The sequence below is a fragment of the Muntiacus reevesi genome, chromosome 1, assembly GCF_963930625.1.
Source record: "Muntiacus reevesi chromosome 1, mMunRee1.1, whole genome shotgun sequence".
Classification (NCBI taxonomy): domain Eukaryota; kingdom Metazoa; phylum Chordata; class Mammalia; order Artiodactyla; family Cervidae; genus Muntiacus; species Muntiacus reevesi.
Genome location: NC_089249.1, coordinates 71879849 through 71899635, shown reverse-complemented (window position 1 = coordinate 71899635; position 19787 = coordinate 71879849). Strand labels below are relative to the sequence as shown.

Below are 19787 nucleotides of genomic sequence, written 5' to 3'. Positions count from 1 at the left end.
CATCCAGAATCTCAGGAAGTCTTTGGTTAGAAGCTGGAGGCCTATTGCAGTTTGGTAGGGGTGCCATCTCTGGAGCCGAGTTTGCCCCTTTCCGTTCCCCCCTGCCTCCTGCCTCCAGCAGGGATGGGCCGGTCTGCCGCCAGCTATCTCTTCTCTGGAATTGCTCAGTCCCTTTGTTCTGCGAATGACCGGCAGGTTAATTTTCTCTCTGTCTCTTGCTATCCCACAGTCTAAGTTGCTATCTCACATTAGCTCCCTCCAATTGCCCTCATGGCATTCGGGCCCGGTCCTTACCCTCAGCAACGCCGCCTGCTCCTCTCTGTTCCACCCCCACTTGCTGGTGCTGGATGCGGGTGTCCGGGGTACTTTTCTGCTGGGAGTTGCTTTTAGGCATGTAATCTGTGGGTTTTATTTATTTTTCCTCCCAGTTAGGTTGCCCTTCGAGATTCAAAAACTCCCCCCAGACCCACCCGTGAGAGGGTTTCCTGGTGTCTGGAAACTTCCTCTATTATGACTCCCTTCCTGGGATGGGTCTCCGTCCCTAGCTCTTTTGTCTCTCTTTCTATTTTGTCCTACCTCCTTTCAAAGATGATGGTCTGCTTTTCTGGGTGCCTAATGTCTTCTGCTAGTGGTCAGAAGTTGTTTTGTGAAGTTTGCTCAGCATTCAAATATTTTTTTGATGAATTTGTAGGGGAGAAAGTGGTCTCCCCATCCCAACCCTCCGCCATCTTGACTCCTTCCCCTTCAACCTTGAATTCTATACCCAGAAAATGAAAGTGAAATCAAGACATCCTGAATGTGAGGGAAAACTAACAGAATTTGTCACCAACAGACGTACCCTAGAAAAATGGCCAAAGGAATATCTAGAAACAGAAAGAAAAAAGAAAGAAGTTTGTAACATCAAGCATAAGGAAAGAGTAATGGGAAGAGTAAAAATATATGAGAAAATGTAATGGCCTATCTTTCTCTTTTCTTTCTTTCTTTCTTTCTTTTTCTTTTTTTGCCACTCCATGCAGCTTGCAGGATCTTAGTTCCTAAGCATGGATTGAACCCAGACCTTGCAGTTTAAGCTCTGAGTCCTAACCGCTGGGCAAACAGGTAATTTCCTATCCTTCTTCCCTGGAGTTTTCTAAATTATGTCTGATAATTGAAGCAAAAATTATAACTTTACCTGACATGATTCTCAATGTATGTAGAGGTTTTATTTAAGATAAGATATTAAGGATTGATGGTAAAAGAATCTAGTACACATAATATTTCTACACATTAGTTGAACTGGTAAATGGATTGTAAAGAAAGAAAGGGAATTCCAGAAAAACATCTACTTCTGCTTCATTGACTACACTAAAGCCTTTGACTGTGTGGATCATGACAAATTGTGGAAAATTCTTAAAGAGATGGGAATACCAGACCACCTTACCTGCCTCCTGAGAAATATGCATGCAAGTCAAGAAGCAACAGTTAGAACCAGACATGAAACGATGGACTGGTTCAAAATTGGGGAAGGAGTACATCAAGGCTGTATATTGTCACCCTGCTTACTTAAATTAAATGCAGAGTACATCATGTGAAATGCCAGGCTGGATGAATCACAAGATTCCCAGGAGAAACATTAACAACCTCAGATAATAAAATGATACCACTCTAATGTCAGGAAGAAAATAGGAACTGAAGAGCCTCTTGACGAAGGTGAAAGAAGAAAGTGAAAAAGCTGGCTTAAAACTTCAATGGGAGGAGGTAAGAATATACAATGGAAAAAAGAAAACCTCTTTAACAAGTGGTACTGGAAAAACTGGTCAACCACTTGGAAAAGAATGAAGCTAAAACACTTTCTAACACCATACACAAAAATAAACTCAAAATGGATTAAAGATCTAAATGTAAGACCAGAAACTATAAAACTCCTAGAGGAGAACATAGGCAAAACACTCTCCGACATAAAATCACAGCAGGATCCTCTGTGACTCACCTCCCAGAATATTGGAAATAAAAGCAAAAATAAACAAATGGGACCTAATGAAACTTAAAAGCTTTTGCACAACAAAGGAAACTATAAGCACGGTGAAAAGACAGCCCCCAGATTGGGAGAAAATAATAGCAAACGAAGCAACAAAGGATTAATCTCAAACATATACAAGCAACTCCTGCCGCTCAATTCCAGAAAAATAAATGACCCAATAAAAAAATGGGCCAAAGGACTAAACAGACATTTCTCCAAAGAAGACATACAGATGGCTAACAACCACATGAAAAGATGCTCAACATCACTCATTATCAGAGAAATGCAAATCAAAACCACAACGAGGTACCATTACGTGCCAGTCAGGATGGCTGCTATCCAAAAGCCTAGAAGCAATAAATGCTGGAGAGGGTGTGGAGAAAAGGGAACCCTCTTACACTGTTGGTGGGAATGCAAACTAGTACAGCCGCTATGGAGAACAGTGTGGAGATTTCTTAAAAACCTGGAAATAGAACTGCCATATGACCCAGCAATCCCACTTCTGGGCATACACACTGAGGAAACCAGATCTGAGAGAGACATGTGCACCTCAATGTTCATCACAGCACTGTTTATAATAGCCAGGACATGGAAGCAATGGAATAGTGAATCTCAAAATATACACACACAAGTATGATTAACTGCTTTTTGAAAGAGGTATAAAAACAATTCAATACAGAAAGGACAATCTTTTCAATAAATGGTGCTGGAACAGTGGGACAACCATGTGTTATGGATACAAGACCCTTGTAGAATAAATGGATTATAATACAAATATCTTCTCCCACCACATGGCTTTTTTTTTTTTTTTACTATTATAATGTTTTCTTTTGATTAAAGAACTACCTAATTTTGCTGTAATATACTCTAATCCTTCATTTTCTCATCTGTAAAACTAGGGATTATGGAAGTATTTTACTCACAAGATTGTTGTGAGGAATACATAAAAGAATTCAGGTACTCCTGGAACTCTGAAAAGCTCAAGAGATTATCTCCAGTGCAACTCTTTCATTCTCCATATAAGCTTCTATTTCCTTCCATGTTCTCTCTTCTGAATCTCTGAGAGGTCCTATGGTATAGCAAAAAGAACTGACCATATAGCTTCAGTCATTAGTTGTTTAGTCATTCCTTGTAAACATGAGGGGAGCTTTTTCCGGTAAGCGGCCTGAGCTGACCCTTAAAAATGGTGCGCTATTCACTCGACCCAGAAAACCCCACAAATCATGCAAATCAAGAGGTTCAAATCTTCGTGTTCACTTTAAGAACACTCGTGAGACTGCCCAGGCCATAAAGGGTATGCATATCCGAAAAGCCACCAAGTATCTGAAGGATGTCACTTTAAAGAAGCAATGTGTGCCATCCTGTCGTTACAATGGTGGAGTTGGTAGGTGTGCACAGGCCAAACAGTGGGGCTGGACGCAGGGTTGATGGCCCAAAAAGAGGGCTGAATTTTTACTACACATGCTCAAAAATGCAGAGAGTAATGCCGAACTTAAAGGCTTAGATGTAGATTCTCTGGTCATTGAGCACATCCAAGTGAACAAAGCCCCCAAGATGCGGCGCAGGACTTACAGAACTCACGGTCGGATCAACCCCTACATGAGCTCTCCCTGCCACATTGAGATGATCCTTACAGAAAAAGAACAGATTGTTCCTAAACCAGAAGAGGAGGTTGCACAGAAGAAAAAGATATCCCAGAAGAAACTGAAGAAACAAAAACTTATGGCCCGGGAATAAATGCTGCAGAAAATAAATGCAAATAAAAGTTAAAAAAAAAAAAAAAAAAAAGAGGGTAAAAAGTCACTGACTCATTAACCCATGACCCCGCCTTCCAACTGGGGAAGAGATATAAGCACTACAGAAGGGAAGTGGGTTTATTTCAGTGACTGACATCCAGAGAGCAATATGATTGGCGCCCCAGCATGCGTCATCTTTCTCCTCTGCCAGCTCACAGGTGAGTACAACCAAATCTCTTATTTTCCTGACAGTCTACCCCATCCTGTGCGTAGCTCCAGGCTCCTGGCTCCACTCTGGAGCTCTGGCTCAACTCAGCAAGCTCTATCTCTCATGTAATATTGCTTTTCGTTTCCTGTGGTATCTGAATCACAGAGGGCAGAAAGAGACTGGAGGGACAGGAGAAGGAATGACTTTGGGGGTTGACTGCTCTTCTGACTGTCCCAGGGGAGGAAAGGCTGAAAGAAGTGGTATTTGGTATCAGGAAGACCTGTGTTCTAATCTGGAGTCTGCCATGAATTAGACGAAGAATGTCATCTTCTCCAGACCTCAGCTCTTCCTCATTTTGAGAGTAATTTTTAAAACAAAATGAGATGGTGAGATGGTACAAGTGTATATTTATTTACTTAGAAATATGTATTTTAAATGTTTTAATTTAAATATATTTATAACATTTATACATATATTTCTAAGTTTTATATTTTCATTGTAGTTTAGTTGCTAAGTCGTGTCCAACTCTTTTGTGATCACGTGGGCTGTAGCCTGCCATGCTCCTCTCTTCATGGTAATTCCCAGGCAAGAATACTGGAGTAGGCTGCCATTTCTGTCTCCAAGGTGTCTTCCTGACCCAGGGATCAAACCTGCATCTGCTGCACTAGCAGGCAGGTTCTTTACCACTGAGCCACCAGAGAAGCCCATGTTTTATATTAATGTCAATATAAGTATGTTATTTAGAAAAAATATTTTAAATGATTATGCATTTAACAACCATTTTAATGGCAGAGAACATTTGAATTTTCTCTCTTAAGCCAAGCAATCCAACCAGTCTCTGCTTAGAAAACCAATCCTTTCCTCCCCAGCACCAGACCTCTTGAAGTGTTCAGCATCAACAGTCTCTCACCCTCTTTGAGTTCGTTAGAAGTTTCCATTTTTAGGAAGCACCTGGTCCTGGTATAGACCCACACTTTAAAAACCACTCCTGAACAGAAATGGTGATCAGAAGTGAAACTTGGGGATAGTGAGGTGGGGGGAAACATGGCAGGACTTTTCAAAACCCAAGTGCTCACCTGAAGCCTGACCAGGGGCAGCAGGTTGCAAGCGTTTGCCCTACTCCAAGAGACTGTGGCAGCCTGCATGCTACACCTCCTGTGATTGAAAGGACAATCCAAGGTTGTTCTAGAGCTTCCAGGAGGTAGGACCATGGAAGGGGTGTTGCCCCTGGACAAGAAGTCCTGTGTTTGATAGTAACTATATTATTGTAAATAGGTTTCTTTCTTTCTTTTTTTTTTTTCATTTATTTTTATTAGTTGGAAGCTAATTACTTTACAATATTGTAGTGGTTTTGCCATACATTGACATGAATCAGCCATGGATTTACATGTGTTCCCCATCCTGAACCCCCCTCTCACCTCCCTCCCCACCCCATCCCTCTGGGTCATCCCAGTGCACCAGTCCTGAGCATGAATAGGTTTTTTAAAGCCTCTGAAACTTCTTGCTTACAAGTACATAACAGAAAATGAAATCTAACTTGCAAATTATTGTGATGTTTTAAATGAGATACCAAATGCAAAACAATATAATAATAATTCAACATTTATTAAGCTCCTATTACACAAGGCACTTTTCATACAATTTCCTCACAAGTTTACAAAATAGGTATTATTATCCCCAAAATATAGGCTCTGAGAGGTCAAATGTCTTAGGCAAGATCATATAGCTATTCGGAGGTAGAGCAGAGACTGAGTTTCCAACGCCAGTGCTCATTTCAGCACAGCAAACTAACTGGCTAATACTGTACTCCCAGGAAAAGTGCCTGATAAATGCATACTTGAGCTGAAACTTCCCCAGGGATTCCTTCCCTCTCCAGGTACATGAAGTCAAGACAGGCACTGGAAATGCCCAAGAAGAATAGGTAACTCCATTGTCAGAATGTGGATGCACCAACCAAGGATCACTCTAGCCAAATTCAGAAGGGCTAAGGAGTAACTCTTGCAACCTCAGTATTCTCATCTGGAAAATGGGCACAATTTAATGGTGATTCTATTATACAATAGTGTTGAGGAGAAAGTTAATAAAATGAAATTAGAAAGAGTGGGTGAGACGGTATCGAGGAGGTGTTGAAAAAGACAGAAGAAGGAAGTTTTGGGAGGTGACAACCCAAAGGAAAGGCATGTGGCAAAGGGGAGGAGCTGTGGTCCCTTCTTGTTATGAAGAGCATCTTAGGGTTGACTCTCCTGGTGCCAAAAATATCTGAGACTTGGCCAGGGCAGAAAGCAAAGGGTCTTCTTCCCCAGCTCCCTCCACTTCCAAGAATAGGTGGGAATGCTCACTGTAGGAGCTATCTCCCTGTGCAGTGACTGGACATTCTCTTTTGCTGTTCATTAGCCAGTGACTGATGTGTATGCATTAGGTTCCAGACCACCTTCTAAGAAGCTTACCTTGCTGAGAAACCACCCAAAAGAGGTTTTGGGAAATCTCACTTTTAGCGATTCTTGTAGAAATGAGACCAAAAAATAGGAAGCTTTCTCAAAGCCTGTCTCTTATATCACTACTACCTGCTTCCCCTGTGCCCCCCACCATGGTTCAGAGTGCTCTGTGCTTCTCAAAAAAAGCTTTCACATCTGTATTCACCCTTCATCCTCACCCAAATTCTGGTGAATAAAGGTTATTCCTTTTCTCCTGTGAGACTTTAGAATACTGAAACTCAAAGCAGTAGTGGGAGGTAGAAGTGGAAAGAATGAGGGTGTTTAGAGGAGGCCGAGGAACAAACTATCTCCTCTTGTCACATCTGCCACTTTCCAGTTTGGGGTCTTGGGAAAGTCACTCAGCATCTTGGAGCCCCAATTTATTTATCTATAAAATGTAGCTTAACCTCTATCACACAGAGTTGCTTTGAGGATCAAGAAAGGGAATACTCATTATCAAGTATGCATTGCTGGAGTTGTTATTACAGAGGAACCAGAATGGAACCTAAGTCTCCTGACACCCAGTTAGCCCAGAGTTCTAACTGTTTTACACTGCCCCAAGCTGCCTGAGAAGAGAGGTCATCTCCACTCATCCCTGGATGAGATCCTAGACCCCATCACCAAGGGATCTGGAACCTAATGCCTGTAGATCAGTCATCTGCTAACTCACAGCAAAATGATATGTCTAGTCACCTGCCAGGGCAATAGCTCCTTCTAGGGAATTTAAAGTGGAAAATAAAATGACAATCATGGTGGAATTTCAAGGGGTTAAGTGTGAGAAAAAGTTGAAGACTTTCTCAGGGAAGGGCTTTGAAATAGGCTTTATGAGTATTAAATATGATTTTGATGGGCAGAGAAAAGGATAAAGCACCAACAAAAGCGTGAGTTAGGACATAAACTGGGGATCAGCTGAGGGGGGAGTCCTGATTGCTTGTCTGGTGGTTAAGTGAGTAGACATCCAAGGCTTCATATCATCCCACAGCATCAACTTCTGCTTGCCTAGGAGCAAAAATCCTGGGCTTCTCTAGACACAGTCAACCTGGGACATGTGATACCCCTGAACTAATGCCAGAGAAAGGCTACTACTTGAGTTGAGTGCCTGTCAGTCTCATCCAAACCATTTGACTGCTACAAAATGAGGAAGGAGTGAAATGGATGCAGAGGAGGCAAGTTACAATATTCACTGCACTGATCCAGGTGGGAATCTCATGGGGCCCAAACCTCCAGGCCTTGTAGATAAATGTGAATAGCCACCCATTCTCTAGGCCCTTCTGATCACACATGTTACATACCCTATCCCCCAATGTGTGTACCCTGAGTACCTGTCACTTCCTCTTTCACAACACATGTTGTTACTTATTTGATGACTCTCTTCCAATTCCATGAGTGCAAGGATCATGATTATTTTGCTCCCCACTTATACCCTCCAGTTCCTAAACAGTATTTGGCCAAAATATGGAGCTAAACAAACACTTGTTAAAAGAAGGAATGACTGAGTGAGCAGAGCATGACCCACCTAGATGTGCTAAAACCCTAGAGAGGGCCACACCCTGAAGGTGGGGGAGCCACCCAAGAAAGGGAAGCTTTAGTTCAGTCTTAACAACTGAGAAGAGAAGTGTCTTGTTTCTGGATCAAGAGACAGTCAACTGGGAAGAGGAAGCAAAATTGGTTAGGATTCACCAGTCCAGCCCCCTAACCTCTGAGCTCACATAACGGAATGGCGTGGAACCACTTTCCTCTTGTATGATACTTCTTTTCATCCTGAAGATACAATAAAGACAGAACAATACCCTCCATCTAGGTTCCTGCTGGTAGTTTGCACTGTATTGTCCTCCAGTTTAATTCTAATGAGGAACAATGAATTTGAAGACATTTTTAATGTCTTCACAAAATCCACATTTCTTAAAAGGTACCCTGGGGAGATAGAACTACATATGTAGAGATGTAAAAAGAACAATTATTTACTCGTGCCTTAAGTGCTGTATGAGTGCTAAAACACTAAAGTCACATTCTTACGGTTTTATCACCTCCCCAACTTAAACATCCCCCAAAACCTCAAGTGAAAAAAAAGTATACTGAAATGTGCCCTAACCCAGGAAATTCATCTACTTAGGGGCAAGTCATAGCCAGTCTTTACTTGATTTCAAAATATTCACCCCTTCCATCTTGTGATTGAAGTAAAAGAATGAATGCTTTAGCTGACAAATCAAAAATTCAAAATAAAATTAATTTTTGTCTGTAACATTTACTGGGACTATTATGACATCTCATGAGATAACCAAAGAGAGAGCAACGAAAAATCATCTTTCCCTTAGTATTAGCGAAGCAAGGAGGGCAGTTAAAAAAAAAAATCTGCTTACTTAACAGGGTGATTTGACAAAGGCTTGAGTGATCCAAAGTATATATGCACTGACTGGTAAATTATAGAGAGGAAAATGTTTAAAAGCAAAAACCAACTCCTAAAAAGCATTCACCCAGGAAGAGAAACCAGTTCTTGCACAGAAAAATTTGTGATCAGAGGACTAGGTCAACATTTGGTAGCAACAGATTCCCATACTCCGGGGCATTTGTAGAACTGCTTGCACCTGAAGGAAGGTCAAGAAAGGACTTGAATGAGAAATCAGGATTCAATGAGGCCCCTGGGTTTCAGAGTGGACACCTAAACCCTAGAGGGAACTGAGGATGGGGAGTAATGGAAAGGGCTGGAGCTGTAACAAATGCCAAGGGACCTTCAAACTGAGCTGTAGTGTAAAGAGTTCAGGCTCCAGCACTGGAATGACATTGGGTTAAACCCTCAAATTATCACCTGCTAACTTTGTGCTCTTGGACAATTTACTTGAGTTTTTGCTCTTTTAAAATCAAATCCAGTTAACAAACTTTTGCTATGAAGGGTCACATAGTAAATATTTTAAGTTTTGTAGGCAATATGATTTTTATCACAACTGTCAAATTCAACCTTTGTAGTGGGAAAGCAGTCATAGACTGCTGCTATGGAAAGAATATGGCTGTGTTCCAATAAAACTTTATTTTCAAAACAGGGGCAAACCAGATTTGGCCCATGGCGTATAAAGTTGCTGATCCCTGATAGAAGGATCAAAACGAATTTTCAGGATTGCTCTAAGTCACAGGTGTAATATTTACAAAAAAATATTTGACACAGAATAAACCCTTAGTAACAGCAACATAGTTATTTGGGAATAATACTTTCTAGGGTAGTTGAATGTTAATAGGAATTATGATTTTAGATTAAAAAAAAAACTTATTCTGGCATCTCAGATGGTAAAGAATTTGCCTGCAATATGGGAGACCTGGGTTTGATCCTTGTGTTGGGAAGATCTCGTGGATAAGGGAATGGCTACCCACTCCAGTATTCTTGCCTGGAGAATCTCATGGACAGAGGAACCTGGCGGGCTATAGTCCATGGGGTGGCAAAGAGTCAGACATGACTGAGCGACTAACATTTTCACTTTCAGGCTCTCATGATTTTAGATATCTGGATAAGCCAGTTGCAAGAATTTGTGTTTTACTAGATGGGTTATGAGCTACATGAGTGCTGGGATGGTAGAAAATACTATGGTACGAGATCTAGTTGTGAAACAAAAAAAAGCCTGAATGCTTGGTCAATCAGTTCAGTTCAGTTCAGCCGCTTAGTTGTGTCCGACTCTTTGCGACCCCATGAATCGCAGCACACCAGGCCTCCCTGTCTATCACCAATTCCCGGAGTTTACTCAAACTCATGCCCATCGAGTCGGTGATGCCATCCAGCCATCTGATCTTCTGTCGTCCCCGTCTCCTGCCCCCAATCCCTCCCAGCATCAGGGTCTTTTCCAATCAGTCAACCCTTCGCATGATGTGGCCAAAGTACTGGAGTTTCAGCTTCAGCATCAGTCCTTCCAATGAACACCCAGGACTGATCTCCTTCAGGATGGACTGGTTGGATCTCCTTGCAGTTCAAGGGACTCTCAAGAGTCTTCTCCAACACCACAGTTCAAAAGCATCCATTTTTCGGTGCTCAGCTTTCTTCACAGTCCAACTCTCACATCCATACATGACCACTGGAAAAACCATAGCCTTGACCAGATGGACCTTTGTTGGCAAAGTCTCTGCTTTTTAATATGCTGTCTAGGTTGGTCATAACTTTCCTTCCAAGGAGTAAGCATCTTTTAATTGCATGGCTGCAGTCACCACCTGCAGTGATTTTGGAGCCCCCAAAAATAAAGTCTGACACTGTTTCCACTGTCTCCCCATCTATTTCCCATGAAGTGATGGGACCAGATGCCATGATCTTAGTTTTCTGACTATTGAGCTTTAAGCCAACTTTTTCACTCTCCTCTTTCACTTTCATCAAGAGGCTTTTAGTTCCTCTTCACTCTCTGCCATAAGGGTGGTGTCATCTGCATATCTGAGGTTATTGATATTGCTTCTGGCAATCTTGATTCCAGCTTGTGCTTCTTCCAGCCCAGCATCTCTCATGATGGACTCTGCATAGAAGTTAAATAAACAGGTTGACAATATATAGCCTTGACATACTCCTTTTCCTATTTGGAACCAGTCTGTTGGTCCACGCCCAGTTCTAACTGTTGCTTCTTGACCTGCATACAGGTTTATGAAGAGGCAAGTCAGGTGGTCTGGTATTCCCATTTCTTTCAGAATTTTCCACAGTTTATTGTGATCCACACAGTTGAAGGCTTTGTCGTAGTCAATAAAACAAAAATAGATGTTTTTCTGGAACTCTCTTGCTTTTTTGATGATCCAGCAGATATTGGCAATTTGGTTCCTCTGGTTCCGCTGCCTTTTCTAAAACCAGCTTGAACATCTGGAAGTTCACAGTTCACATACTGCTGAAACCTGGCTTGGAGAATTTTGAGCATTACTTTACTAGCGTGTGAGATGAGTCCAACTGTGCGGTAGTTTGAGCACTCTTTGGGATTGCCTTTCTTAGGGATTGGAATGAAAACGGACCTTTTCCAGTCCTGTGGCCACTGCTGAGTTCTCCAAATTTGCTGGCATATTGAGTGCAACACTTTCACAGCATCATCTTTCAGGATTTGAAATAGCTCAACTGGAATCCCATCACATCCACTAGCTTTGTTCGTAGTGATGCTTTCTAAGGCCCACTTGACTTCACATTCCAGGATGTCTGGCTCTAGGTCAGTGATCACACCATTCTGATTATCTGGGTCGTGAAGATCTTTTTTGTACAGTTCTTCTGTGTATTCTTGCCACCTCTTCTTAATATTTTCTGCTTCTGTTAGGTCCACACCATTTCTGTCCTTTATCAAACCCATCTTTGCATGAAATGGTATCTCTTGCTACCTTGGTATCTCTAATTTTCTTGAAGAGATATCTAGTCTTTCCGATTCTGTTGTTTTCCTCTACTTCTTTGCATTGATCACTGAGGAATGCTTTCTTATCTCTCCTGGCTATTCTTTGGAACTCTGCATTCAAATGGGAATATCTTTCCTTTTCTCCTTTGCTTTTCACTTCTCTTCATTTCACAGTTATTTGTAAGGTCTCCTCAGACAACCATTTTGCCGTTTTGCATTTCCTTTCCATGGGGATGGTCTTGATCCCTGTCTCCTGTACAATGTCACAAACCTCCATCCATAGTTCATCAGGCTCTCTGTCTATCAGATCTAGTCCCTTAAATCTATTCACACAGGCCCATTGTGTATATAGACCACAACTTCTCTATCCATTCATCTGTCGATGGACATCTAGGTTGCTTCCATATTCTAGCTATTGCAAATAGTGCTTCAGTGAACAATAGGATACATGTGTCTCTTTCAATTTTGGTTTCCACAAGGTTTATGTCAAGAAGTGGGATTGCTGGATCATACCATATTCTGGTATGGAGATAGAATCTCCATACCCTCTTCCATAGTGGCTGTATCAGTTTATGTTCCCAACAGTGCAGGAGCGTTCCCTTTTTCCCACACCTTCTCCAGCATTTATTGTTTGTAGGCTTCTTGGTGATGGCCATTCTGACTGGTGTGAGGTGATATTACCATATGTAAAATAGATAGCCAACGGGAATTTGCTGTATGGCTCAGGAAACTCAAACAGGGGCTCTGTATCAATCTAGAGGAGTAGGATGAGGAGGGAGATGGGACTATGGCTGATTCATGTTGAGGTTTGACAGAAAACAGCAAAATTCTGTAAAGCATTTATCCTTCAGTAAAAAATAAATTAATTTAAAAACATAGAAAAATAAATCATCCTCAAACTTCTATGTTACCATTGTCTTTAAGAACTTATAGCTTTCTTCTCAATGCTCTGGCTTGTGCTTGAGAACCTCTGCCCCAGGTCACATAGACTGCTACCTTCTTCATCTACATCAAAATCGGCTCTCCCATTCACATCCTGGAAGTCCTAAGTGGAGCTTGAACAGTAACCTCCCTACAGTTCCTCTATGGAAACTTTTCAAGGCTGGAGTTGGGTTTCACGGTGTACCTCAGAGCTTGGTCTTTTCAACCAGAGGTCTCTGGAAATGGGGTGGGTTTACCTGCCAACACTCCTTTCAGGCAGAGAATTCTGACCTCAATGTCTTTGTGTGAGGAGGTCCCAAAGGGTTTCCTGGGGCTGGTTAGGTTAGGCTGAAAGGGTTTCTTGGAACCTTTCCGAGACCCAAAGGGAGTGAGTAATTAGTGGCAAGGGCAGGGACTCAGCTTTATGGTTCTGTTTCTGCAGGGCCAGCAGCCTCTGGAATCCCAAAGAAGCTGGTTGGTGCCATTGGTGGGTCTGTGATTTTCCCTCTGAATCTCTCAGTAAGTCTAGTTGACAGCATTATCTGGGTCTTCAATTCAACCACTCTCATCACCATACAGCCAAAAACGGGAGACAAAAAAGCCCTCATCATAGTGACCCAAAAGCGTAACAAGGAAAGAGTGAATTTCCCACACGAAGGCTATTCCCTGAAGCTCAGCAGACTGAAGAAGAATGACTCAGGTATCTACCGTGTGGAGATACACAGCTCAACGCTCCAGGATCCCCTCACCCAGGAGTATGAGCTGCGTGTCTATGGTGAGCAGAATCAGGTCCTAAGGTGGATGACTGCCTTCATAAAGTGGTGAACTCCCTGATATTGAAGCTGTTCAAACAAAGGCTGGATGTCTATTTGGTTGTCTATTTCTCTTACAGAGTACCTGTCAAAGCCCAAAGTCATCATAGGCCTGCAGGACAATAAGAATGGCACCTGTGTAACCAATCTCACATGCTCCATGGAACATGGAGAAGAGGATGTAACTTACAGCTGGAAGTCTCTGGACCAGGCAACCAATGAATCCCACAGTGGCTCCATCCTCCCCATATCCTGGAGGTGGGAGAAAAGTGATATGACCTTCATCTGCATGGCCAGTAACCCCATCAGCAGCAACTCCTCAAACCCTATCTTTGCCCAGAATCTCTGTGAAGGTGACTGTCTCTCCTCTTTCTCCAGGAGCCCCTGTTCTTAAGATCTATATATTTTTCTCCTGGTTCCCATGCAAACAAATCTTTTGTGAAAACTAGAAGCCCTGGGGAAATCATGAGATATGGGAGGAAGGTTGCAATTGCTCCAAAAATCGGGCCATTTTCCCTAGCTGACTCTTCTCCCTGCGCTGTGCCTCCACCCATTCTTTTTAAAGGTGCTGCTGGTGGCCTGGCTCTCTACGTGATCCTCTACGTCCTGTTGCCGTTCATCCTGCTCTGTTCCCTTACACTGATGTTAATTATTTTCATCATACGAAGAACAAGAAAAAAAGGTAGAGTATGTACTGTTTACCTCAATCTTGCATCTTCTCCCTCATTCATTCAACAAGCATATGTTGAACTGTGTGCCAAGCTTTGTGCCTGGCACTAAGAATGCAGAAATGAAGAAGCCACAGTCTGTCCTAAAGGACAGCGCCATCGATTGGCAGTCCTTAGTTCTGGAGTGGAGAGAATACTTTAATTTCTATCCAAAGGCCAAGGTTGTCTCAGTTCCTTCTCCAGTGCCTGCCTTCTCCTTCCCCCCAGAGGGACTTACTAGTGTAGCCCTCCTGCTGACACAGGCCCCACACAGCTGACTCTGCTCCCCTGACTGGGAGGCCATGAACTCCAACACTGAGGTCCAGAGAGCAGCACCCTCCTGTCAGCCCATCCCTGTCAGAGCCCCAAGCCCATCCCAATTCTCTCCATTGGATCAACTCCAGAGATTTCCCTTTACTCCACACCTCAGTCTAGATACATTCTTCCTGGAGAAGGCATTGTCTGTCTTTCTCCATGCCATACCCCATATCCCTAAACCCTGCTGATTTGTCTTCTTGGGTTCCCCCTGATACCGTCCACTCAGGGTATCAGGGAGGGACCTAAGCATCAGTTAGGAATGAACTGCAGACACTGAGATCTTCTTTCCCTCCTGGAAACACTGAGGAAGCATTTATGATCTCCTCTGCTTCCTGTGTAGAGTTTGGGAAGCAAAGTGATGAGGGTCACCAGTCCAACTTGGAGTTTTCCTGGGTTTAGCATTGAAAGTCTCATGTTCTGGAAAACCCTTCAGCTACAGGAAAGTCAGGATGGTTGGTCACCCTAAGTAGGTTATTCAAATGGGATGGTGGACCAATAGGGGTGGCCAGTGGAAGGAGGATCAGCTCTGATTCTCTCTCAACTTGGTTTCAGAGCTCATTGAAGTGAAGAAGGAAACAGACACTCATCAGGAAACTCTTTCCCTTCCTCCCGTTTCTGAAGAGGTGCCCGAGTATGATATAATCTCCTATTGTAATGTGAGTTTTTTCCCATTTTTTCTGGGGCCTGATTCTCCTCTCTGAGTCCCTCCTTTATTTAGTTGAGCTTTTTCCAAGGATTTGGGCAACATGAGAAATGAGAATGTAGAACCCTTGAAACCCAATGCACCTGTATCTCTTCCATCTTTATGGATTCTTTCCTGTGCAGGAATTGATAGCCTTTGGTTCTGACCCAGCTGCGAATGCTAACGCTGTGATCCATGGAATCACTCCTTCCCTCCCTGACACAATGGCCACTCAACAGACCTGATTCCTTTTGTATAGGATGGTGGATACAGAAATATGATTCTGACATGATATTTGAGTTATGGTGTCAGAATATGGGCTTCAGAGATGCTTTTTCCTCTGAGGCAATTCAAGGAACCAGTAGGAAGGGTCTCAGATGTTCCACACCCAAGACTTCCCACATGTAGTTCATCAAGCTTCAGTGACCACAAGGTTAATTCAAAGAAAACTCTTTGAAAAGAAAATCCCAAGATAAAGTTGAAAGAAATCCAAATAACAAGAGACAAGGTGGGGATTTCACTGGTGGTCCAGTGGTTAAGACTTCACACTCCCAATGCAGAAAGCCCGAGTTCAATCCCTGGTCAGGGAACTGGATCCCACATGCTGCAACTAAGAGAGCCTGCACTCGGCAATGAAGATCCTGTGTGCCACAACTAAGATCCAGCGGAGCCAAATTGATTAACTGCTTATAGAAAAAAGAGAGAGGCAGTTTTGAGACAAGAACTAGGTAGACAGCTTCTAAAGGTCCCCTGGGAGCAATCATTGTAGCCAAGGCTGGGCTTGCTCCTTTGGGGTCATAGTGCTCTTTCCACATTGGTCCACTTAATGAAAAAATTAAAGCACATTGAAGCCCCCAAAATCTTAGTGTTACTCCAGCCGTCAAAGCCTCCAGATCAGGATGCATCTTCTTACACTTATCTACAACTTTTCCAAGAGAAGTCATCATGTTTCCTCTTCCAAGTTGTTGATGTCCTGGGAGCTCCTTCCTTCCTCACAGAAGAGACCTCTCTGTGCTCCATTCAGCCTGCCTTTTGTCAAAATTGATCACTTTCCCAACATCCCCCTCTTCTCCTGCTCAAGACACATTCCCTGGAGACCACAGTACTGTCCTTGATGTTCAGGAACAAACTTTACTGACCCAGGATATCTTTCTCTGGTCTGGAAGGAGCTGTTGTTATTGTTGTCATCACTGTTTTATCCCTTTCTGATTTGAATTTGTTTGCAACATTAGCAGTATTATTTCAAATTATTCTTTAATCACTTGGGAGATTCATTGCTCATGGGACTTATTTATATTACATATTTATTAAGTGATTTAAACAGAACACAGTTTAAAAATAATGCAATTGCTTCTTGAAAAAAGTCATTAATAATTACAATGGCAGTCACGGTCAAGAATACTTCTCACTCCCTGTTCCAGCTCCAGAACCCTCTCTTCCCTCTCACCATCTCCTCACACCTCTGCTTTCCCTTCTCCAGATTCTGGATGTCTCTTTAGCCTTGTCTATGTGGCCCAGGGTGTTCAGTTCAGTTCAGTTCAGCTGCTCAGTCGTGTCCAACTCTTTGTGATCCCATGGACTACAGCATTCCAGCCCTCCATGTCCATCACCAACTCCTGGAGTTTACTCAAACTCATGTCCATTGTGTCAGTGATGCCATCCAACCATCTCATCCTCTGTCGTCCCCTTCTCCCACCTTCAATCTTTCCCAGCATCAGGGTCTTTTCAAGTGAGTCAGTTCTTTGCACTAGATGGCCAAAGCATTGGAGTTTCAGCTTTAGCATCAGTTCTTCCAATGAATATTCAGGACTGATTTCCTTTAGGATGGACTGATTGGATCTCCTTGCAGTCCAAGGGACTCTCAAGATTCTTCTCCAACACCACAGTTCAAAAGCATCAAATTTTCAGCGCTCAGCTTTCTTTACGGTCCAAGTCTCACATCCATACATGACTACTAGAAAAACCATAGCTTTGACTAGACAGACCTTTGTTGGCAAAGTAATGTTTCTGCTTTTTAATATGCTGTCTAGGTTGATCATAACTTTTCTTCAAAGGGCCCAGGGTGTAGGTGATAATTTCTTTTGTTTATTCTTTGTTTTCTAACAGAGGACTATTTCAGGGGAAAACCTGGCAAATACCGTTTATTCCACTGTGCATATATCCCCCAAGGTAAGAACCCTCAGGGCTGAGTTTCATCTTAGGTGTCCCATCCTCTTATTCAAGATTACCTAGAATTTCTTGGGCCCCAGGGATCTCATTTTCCCTGGTACTAAAAGGTACCCAGTATATCCCATTCCCTTTGCTTAAGTTTACACAGTATGTGGGGAAAAGGATAGAATTTTGTTTTAGGAGTTGAAATGGGGATAAAGTGGAACAAATAGAGTAGCAGAGAGGTTCCAGGTAGGAGTGATAGGGAAAATCAGCAGGATCCTGACTGAGGGCATGGGAAAATGTCCACAGCTTAGACTGTGCCTGGGAGAAAGGGATGGCTGGGGAGACAACTCCAGCTTATTTCGAGTCACTTGTAAACTTGAGGCAGGAGAACATTCCTCTTTTTTTCCATGGTCTAGCTATGTTACATCAAGTTTGCACCTCCCTCCACAGTCAAATTACTACCAACACAGTAAGTTTGTAAAGCTTATTCCTTCAGAGATCATGCTTGGCGGAAGCAAGGATGCCTTCCTTACTCCCCTTCAAACCAGATCAGAAAATTGAGGATGGGGCAAGCACTGTGCTTAGTAATAGGAAAGATTTGTTTGGATAGATTGTTAAAAGGAAAGTTCAGTCCATTAAGCATTCAAGATAAATGTGGGTTAAGCTTGAGGGATAGTTTTTCTAAGGTCAAAATGATTAAACAAGGGAGCAAGCACAGTGGGGAGGTTTGGGTTGGGTACCCTTGGCAGTGAAGTGTCTGGGATAGTGGTATCTCTTGGGGGGATCCAGAGTCCTGCTCCCTTACAGTGTTCTGCATCTTTATGTCTGCCCAACAGGTAACAGAACCCCACTCCCTGCCCATGTCGTCAGATACACCAAGGTCATCTACTTATAAGAATGTCGTCTAAACAAACATGTGCTCCAAAGAAAATCGTCAGAAGAATTCATTGACTTGACCAGAAACATGAAGGAAGAGTGAAGAACACTGACTTCCCTCCACAATAAACTATCCTTTATGCTCCTTCAGAGTTAAGAGTTCCTAATCTGGGAATTCCCATGTGGTCCAGTGGTTAAGACTCTGCTCTCACTGCTGAGGGCCCAGGTTCAATCCTTGGTTAGGGTACTAAGATTCCACAAGCCGTGAGGGGAAGCAAGGAAAAAAAAAAAAAAAAAAAAGAGTCCCACATCCTATCCTGACAAATCACCTCAAACCCCAAATCCCTCCCTGAAAATTTGACTGGGAATTTATTGGCCAACTCAAAGCAAGGGGCTTAGAAGCATCTCTGTTGAAATGTTAACACAGATTCACACCTTTGAATAACAGTTCCCTTTCCAGGACTTGGAGATGAGGAATACACCAAGTGTTTGGTTGCCAAGAGGGCAAGAACTTCAGGGTGGCCAGCCGACCTTAGCAGCAGAAACAGAAGACAGCAGTCAGAAGGGGACTGATTTGCTGACTCATCAGTGACATGCTGAGCTCACAAATGTTGTGCTGAGCCCACATTGATTTTGGTCAGATGTGCTCTCTGCTATCCTGAAACTGACCCTTTAGGAACTGCTTCCCTGGGCAGTGGCAGCAGGCCTGACCACAGATTCCTGAAACCCAAGAGGTCAAGTGTGGATACACAAGACTTGGGAGTCAAAGTGCACCAGGAAAGAGAAGCCAGGTGGAAGACAGTTTGGCTGACTGGAAACTCAAATGAGGAACATGCAGAGAGAGAAGGTTGCTTTTGGATGTCTTTTTGGATACACAACTTGAATGAAAATGTTGGGAACAGATCTGAGATCCCCGGTCTGGGGGTGTAAAACGTCTCCTTTATTTAAAGGAAAACAACTTCTGCATTGGGGAAGTGTAAAAATAAATGTCACTTACAAAAGAGGAAGGTCTATTCATTTCCAGAGCTTTTGCTACTTCTGTAAAAAAAAATCAGCACAAAATAATCCTTATGCCAAAGAGACACATTTTTGAGGTGACAAATTCTGCTCCCCTTCATAGATGTGTCCTTTCTGAGACACCACACCCAATAGAGCAATATTCACATGGTAAATATTGTAAGTGATTGCATTTATTACTATAATTACTTTTTTTCCAGAGTTCTAGGACTTTTAATTTATCCCAAAATTGCTGAAGCAAAAATCATGATAAACATCCTGCTTTCCTTTACTCCCCCAACACACACACACACACACACACACACACACAAACTTTGTAGGAAAAAAATGGTTTTGTACAATGGAAGAAACAATATAAATTCCAAACTTACAGATAAGGGTTAGCTCTATCACTCATCTCTTTAAAAAGTTTATACAAATATCCAGTCAACACCAACAGGGTTATCTCCCTTGAAATGTTGTCTATATGGATTTCCAAGTAGACTACAGGGCTGTATACTGTCTTGGAATGTCCTCAGAACGCTCTGTCATTGATCAGGTAACAGAGTAAAAACCG

General features: G+C 42.6%; 1 protein-coding gene across 2 annotated transcripts; it reads left to right on the top strand.

The window, feature by feature from the left end:
* Positions 1–3891: 3891 nt before the first annotated feature.
* Positions 3892–19122, top strand: SLAMF7 (SLAM family member 7). Of its 2 annotated transcripts, none has more exons than XM_065925296.1 (7): positions 3892–3953; positions 13108–13440; positions 13558–13830; positions 14043–14159; positions 15055–15158; positions 17291–17353; positions 18675–19122. In XM_065925296.1, exons 1-7 carry the CDS (start codon positions 3905–3907, stop codon positions 18804–18806), a joined length of 1071 nt encoding a protein of 356 aa, XP_065781368.1. In that variant the 5' UTR covers positions 3892–3904; the 3' UTR covers positions 18807–19122. The 2 variants fall into 2 exon arrangements, with proteins under 2 accessions (XP_065781368.1, XP_065781378.1); XM_065925306.1 differs by having other exon boundaries at positions 18175–18813.
* Positions 19123–19787: the final 665 nt, after the last annotated feature.